This window comes from Mus caroli, unplaced genomic scaffold (genome assembly GCF_978045245.1).
Source record: "Mus caroli unplaced genomic scaffold, Mus_caroli_1 scaffold_6, whole genome shotgun sequence".
Taxonomy (NCBI): domain Eukaryota; kingdom Metazoa; phylum Chordata; class Mammalia; order Rodentia; family Muridae; genus Mus; species Mus caroli.
In genome coordinates this window covers 10,021,755-10,028,782 of record NW_028227261.1, presented here as the reverse complement: position 1 = coordinate 10,028,782, position 7,028 = coordinate 10,021,755, and the positions used below count along the sequence as shown (strand labels likewise).

At 35.0% G+C, this 7,028-nt stretch overlaps 1 protein-coding gene across 1 annotated transcript in view; it reads right to left on the bottom strand.

Moving 5' to 3' along the window:
* Positions 1–3,928: 3,928 nt before the first annotated feature.
* LOC110287984 (uncharacterized) overlaps positions 3,929–7,028 on the bottom strand; it is a 517,828-nt gene continuing 514,728 nt past the window's right edge. Inside the window, exon 8 of the mRNA XM_085838625.1 lies at positions 3,929–5,040. Coding sequence (XP_085694751.1) covers positions 3,929–5,040 — 1,112 coding nt within the window. The remainder of the gene's footprint in view (positions 5,041–7,028) is intronic.

Here is a 7,028-nt window from a genome sequence, read left to right as displayed (position 1 = left end):
TTAGTATTATTTAAAAATTCATATGTATTGTTATATTAATTATAATGTTTTTTCAAACTATAAAACATTCTGACCTATTATCATCACACAGGATCATACCTAGGGTATTTTTTTTTCACAAGCTAAGGTATAACATTAATAAATCAGTATATGAGAACAAATTAATGAATGCTGTATTTATATCAGACAGTTCATATATTTCAGGTTCAATATTAATACAGAGTGTTTTGTTGGTTAATAAATATTTATATAATGATAAATATAAAGACAGCTAAAACTTTAAAAAAATTGCTAAAATATTGTTTAAGATTCAATCAAAACTCCAGTGGTCCGTATGGGACGAATATCTAAAAAGCTCCCAGTGGATGTATAATCTCCAATGGCAAAGAATCTGACTAGCACAGTGATTAAATAGCAGAGTTAAAAACCATGGATGGATGTGAATTGTATCAGCTTTGAACCTGCCACCAAAGAAATATAACCATGTTTGCTACTAACCAGTCCATCCTCTGAGAAAGTATTACATAAGAATCCAGGCAACAATAAGATGAATAAAAAAAAAAATCAGGATATGCCACACTTACATGGTCAGCAATTTAACAACACAGTTATGAAATGCACACTAGGATTTGAGGATCAATGCTCTTATGAGCAGCAGAGTAAGGGATTTCAATCATTCTCCAGTTTCTGTCTGTCCACTAGCCTAGCAGCTTCTGTGACCTTGGAGTGTCCAAGTCTTCTGGTTTGCAGTTCCTGCCACTGCTCTGGTGACTGAAAATTTCCCCAAGGCGTAACTTGGGGACAACTGCAAAGGAAGGAAATTTTCACATGGCTGTGTAGACCCCAGGAAGTATTCTCTAGTCCTAGTACCACACCATGCAGCTCCAAACTCCTACTGACAGGGATGGGCTGATGATCCCACTCTCTTCCTTCAGGCCCTCAGTCCCTCTTCTGAGTTCTCCTGTAACAAAATCAATTTCAACCCAGGAATAACTCTACCTGCTCCATGCGTTTCCCATCCCCAGGCTGTCCCATCAGTTGTCCTGAAGCTGAAGAGAAGTTTCCTTTCCCTGCAAGGTACTGACATAGACCTAGTGGTTTCCTTAAAATCTAGATGCTGGAAGTTCTAGAAATGCCCATCAGGCTCTTATAGTATGGCTCTTATTATTTACCTTACAATGCTTTTCCACAAATAGTTAATGTTCCAAATCCAGTGAGCTTCTGTCTCCATGTTCTTCAAACATGGTATGGCTAATTATACCAAGCCAAGGACTTGCATCTTTATCAATATACACATGCTATCTTCCACACAACTCAAACAGAGTCTACCTGGACCTATTTTGTCAACCATCACCATATGCTTGCAGTACCATAGATAAGAAGTGTGTGTATAAATGGTTATAGAATGAATATTGTGTGAGGGGTACAAGGTAAGATGTGTCTTCATTGTGTACTTCTAGAAATTTTTCCATGAACCTGGAAGTCACTTCAGATCTGGGTAATGATCTCTCAGTCATTAAGCAGTGAGGCCTAAATCCACTGAACATGTGCAATGAGAATGAAGAGAGACTGTCCAACTGGTTGCAATTTCCAGACTAGTAAGAGCTACTCAAGCCACCTAATTTTCATTTGCCTGGTATGTGAGTTTCAACATCCCTGCTGAAGCAATTGGCAGAAAATACTAATTATCATCTGAAATCAAGGGCCACTATTGCATCTTCTTGTACTTAGATTCTACTAATGAGTAGGTCCTGTTCCATCATATTCCAATATTGAGACCAATGAAAAGTTATCATTCAGTAGTTTCACACAAGTTGAACAATTTCCTTGTTTTTTTTTTTAAACTCAAGGAAAATACATGGAGTGATAATGGATTTGTTCATTGTCCCATTTGACTTTTTTCTTAGATCCTAATTTACTGAAACTTCCTGAATTTAGGATAAATATTCTAATATAATACTTGAACTTGGAGTAATAGTATGTTTCCCAGAACTTCCCAATGTATTTCCAGGATGGTTGGATTTCTAAACTGTGCATGAGTATGCACCTCATCTACTCTAAAAAGGATTTTTCTCTAAGATTTACAGATTCATGATATTTGTATGAATGAACTCATACATGAAATTAAGATGAAGATAATACCTTAATAGTGAGTTGTTGAGGTTTTGTTCAGAATGTATATTCTGAGATGTGCAAAATATTAACATTCTGTAGATGATTTAAAAAAGAATGGAAATCTATTTCATTCCTTATGGTAGATTGGAGTATTAAGGCACAACAGGACCAGACACCACAATGTTTTGTAATATGTGTCAATGGGCAGCATTTTTCTGAGACTTATAGGACTTTTGTTCAATAAGTGGGTATTAATGACTTTAGAACCATGCACAGACACAGCAAAGTCTGGATAGCTATCCTTGAAATCTATGAAGCCATGCTTTCATGTATTTTTCTATATTTTTCTCTCATACTTCCTTGAATTCCAGAGTCATTTCTGAGGCTCTGAAGGCATCTACATATTTCCTTTTTTGAGCCTTTTTATCTTAACCTAGTAATACTTGCCTGGAACATTGAACTGAATTTTACCTATTTCAGTTAACACAAATCACCATATGTAAAACAGTGTTTCTAACTCTTTTAATGCTAAACACGGACATTGAATTCAAATTATTTTTAGGTGGGCAGACTACCCTGCAGTTCAATGAATGATTTCTCAGTTTTAAGACAATTGGAAAAATGTGTTTTCCTATGCTTTTAAGCAACCACTATGACAGGGTCATTACATCCCAAAGAGATTGTTATCCACCAGTTGAAAATCATTACTATTAACTTTATGATATAGGTTTGCAAAAATATTCATGACTTCTGCGTATGTTTTATGTGAGGCATTTCCTGGGAAGATGCTACATATATTCATCTGAGTATCCCAAGTGCAAGTTAAAAACAACCAAAGCAAACTTGTAGATTTTTTCAGCTTTATTGGAGTTAGTTACAGGACAATAGGAAAGGAGTTGTTGACCAGATCACAAGAAACTCAGAGTCACTTGTTATCCTAACAACCATTTGAGAAGAATTATGATTACTGGATACTCGAAGCACACTTCACATCTGTAAGCATATTTATAGGATAAAGAATATGCTCTCTGGGTGGCTCAGTTTGCCAGGTACTCTTTTAAGTATAACTTGTCTTAATTGGATCATTTAAATTAAATATACAGAATGTTATCAGTTTTATTAGATATTTTGAGGATTGCATTAAAGACCTTAAATAGTTACCTTTTTAAATGGATTATTTCTGTCTCCATGAAAGTGTTACACAATACTATCTTCTGACTTCCCAACTTGTCTTCATCTTGTAATATTTGAGGGTGAACAAGTAAAAAAAAAACTTGTGTCATGAAAAGCTTTCTACATTTTCACATGTTCAGAGTTTCTCCCTGCATAAATAGTTGACATTATCTAAGATTTGAACATTGCATGAAAGTTTTCATGCAATGAATAAAATGAAAGATTTTCATAATCATACTAATTCTCTAGTGTGGAGCCTCAAGTGTTGTCAAGAATACACCGTGAATAAAACATATGCCACATTTTCCCCAACAGAAATACTTTCCCTTAAAAAGTTCTTAGATGTTCTCTCTATCCTGAAGTGAAGTCAAAGATATTTCTTCATACAATGCATGCGTTAAGTTTCTAGCCTGTAAGTATTCACTGTTACAGTCTAGGAACTAGGCCAAAAGGAAAGGATTCATACCTACAATATATTTGAAAAGTTTGTCTTCTCTAAGTATTCTCTAATGAATTTTAAGATGATATGTCTTGGTAAAGGATTGTCTCGTTCACTTCATTTATAAATATTCTCTACTGTATGAAAAAATTCATGATTTCTCAGACTGACATTGTGAGTATTGTATTTGTCACATACAAACTATTTGTAAGGTTTCTCTCCTGTATGAATTTTCAGATGATATTTAAGATGGGATTTGGTGGTAAAGCATTTGTCACATTCACTGCATTTGTAAGGTTTCTCTCCTGTATGAATTCTCTGATGAATTCTCAGACTGCCTTTTCTAGTAAAGCATTTGTCACATTCATTGCATTTGTAAGTCTTCTTTCCTCTATGAATTCTCTGATGAATTCTCAGATGGCCTTTTTCAGTGAAGCATTTGTCACATTCACTGCATTTGTAAGGTTTCTCTCCTTTATGAATTCTCTGATGAATATTAAGATGGTATTTTTGGGTAAGGCATTTGTCACATTCACTACATTTGTAAGGTTTCTCTCCTTTATGAATTCTCTGATGAATTCTCAGATGGCCTTTTTCAGTAAAGCATTTGTCACACTCACTGCATTCGTAAGGTTTCTCTCCTTTATGATATCTCTGATGAATTCTCAGATGGCCTTTTACAGTAAAGCATTTGTCACACTCACTGCATTTGTAAGGTTTCTCTCCTGTATGAATTCTCTGATGATTATTAAGAGATGATTTTTGGTTAAAACATTTGTCACATTTACTACATTTGTAAGATTTCTCTCCTTTATGAATTCTCTGATGAATTCTCAGATGGCCTTTTTCAGTAAAGCATTTGTCACATTCACTACATTTGTAAGGTTTCTCTCCTGTATGAATTCTCTGATGCCTTCTCAGTTTGCCTTTTTCAGTAAAGCATTTGTCACATTCACTGCATTTGTAAGGCTTCTCTCCTGTATGAATTCTCTGATGCCTTCTCAGACTGTATTTGTCAATAAAGCATTTGTCACATTCACTGCATTTGTAAGGTTTCTCTCCTGTATGAATTCTCTGATGAATTCTCAGATGGCCTTTTTCAGTAAAGCATTTGTCACATTCACTACATTTGTAAGGTTTCTCTCCTGTATGAATTCTCTGATGCCTTCTCAGTTTGCCTTTTTCAGTAAAGCATTTGTCACATTCACTGCATTCGTAAGGTTTCTCTCCTGTATGAATTCTCTGATGAATTCTCAGACTGCCTTTTTCAGTAAAGCATTTGTCACATTCACTGCATTTGTAAGGTTTCTCTCCTGCATGAATTTTCTGATGAATATTAAGATGGGATTTTTGGGAAAAGCATTTGTCCCATTCAATACATTTCTGAGGTGTATAATCGGAGGATTCTAGAATCACATTGCTAAGCTTGTTCCATTTAGAAGACTTCTCTTGAATATTCATGTGTTCAAGAACAATGTACTGGCTGTCTTGATCCATGACCTTCTCATACTTTCCATGTATGCAATGATTTTCTGAAACAAAAAACAAAGAATAAAAAATAAGGGCAATTAGAGGTGACATGAATTACTTATATAAGGAGTAAGGGACTCAATAATCAGTGATCTCATGGATTCCTACTCTCAAGAGAGGTTTTCCTCTCTCTGTCTCTCTCTGTCTCTCTGTCTCTCTCTCTCTCTCTCTTTTGAATCATTACATGTAGAACCCAAATATGATTTATATCAAATGTCTGGAAATGATAATAGCCTGCTAAATGTTATTTTCAAATTGGACAGCATACCCACCTCAAATATAATGACCCAGAATTGCTCCTGTCTTAAGGAAAAAGAGGGACAAAGAATGGAAAAGAGACTGAAGGGAAGGCCATCTGGATATCTCAGAGCATTTACATAAACACATAGTAGGAAAACTCAAAGAAAGAAACGGGAATTCTACAAGAAGTTCATTCTTACCCACAAACAACAGATTGTTGTAATTCTCCAACATCACATGCATGTACAATGACCTCTGAGCAAAACTGAGACATTCCCATTCCTCCAGTGAGAAGTCCAAGGCCACGTCCTTGAAGGTTAACAGAGCCTGGAATAGAAAACTACCTATCTGATACTGGACAAAAATACTTTTTTACTTTACAAAAAAACTAATTAAGATACCCTTTTGGGGGGCTGGTGAGATGGCTCAGCGGTTAAGAGCACTGACTGCTTTTCCAAAGGTCATGAGTTCAAATCCCAGTAACCACATGGTGGCTCACTACCATCTGTAACTAGATCTAACACCCTCTTCTGGAGTGTCTGAAGACAGCTACAGTGTACTTACATATAATAAATAAATAAATCTAAGGAAAGGAAAGGAAAGGAAAAGAAAAGAAAAGAAAAGAAAAGAAAAGAAAAGAAAAGAAAAGAAAAGAAAAGAAAAGAAAAGATATCCTTTTTGGGGCTGGAGAGACGGCTCAGTGGTTAAGAGTCCCGCCTGCTCTTACAAAGGTCCTGAGTTCAAATTTCAGCAAACACATGGTGGCTCACAACCATCCATAATGAGATCCTATGCCCTCTTCTGGTGCATCTGAATAAAGCTACAGTGTATTTAGATATAATAATAAATAAATTTTTAAAAATATATCCTTTTTGATGCAGATTAGGAAGGAAAATATGAAGAACAAATGTTTTCTAAAAGTGCTATGGAAATGTGTCTATAGATACGAATTGCTGCTCTTCCACAGACAATCTATAGAATGACTTACTAAAATGCTCACATTTAGAAAGGCTCTCTAATTAAGAAAAGAAAAAAAAAGAAAAAGAAAAAAAGAAAAAAGAAAGGCTCTTGTCTTCATGAATTTTCTGTGATTTACTGAGACCTTCACAGCACATGAAAGATTTGCCACCATCATTCTTTTCAAAACTTTTGGTGTGCAGTTTGGATGGTATACTGTCTTTTAATGTCATCTATTATGAAATTTGACTCCCAGCACCCACGTGGCACTAAACAGTAGATTGTTAAACCCAGTTTGTTAAAAATCCAATGATCTCTTCTGAACACTACACTACTGACAGGAGAAATACATAGCACATATGCATATATTCAGGCAAATGTAAGCAACGTATATTGAAGAGAAATTAACTTTATTCAAAGAAACTTTCTAGACTATTAATAGACTTCCTTATATTTCTTTTTCTCTGAGAATGCATGATGTAATTTCAAAAGCAGTAAACATTTATAGAATATAACATGTACTTTTGATGTCTAGATGCAGTAATGTAGCTTTATGATATATGGGTTGATATTA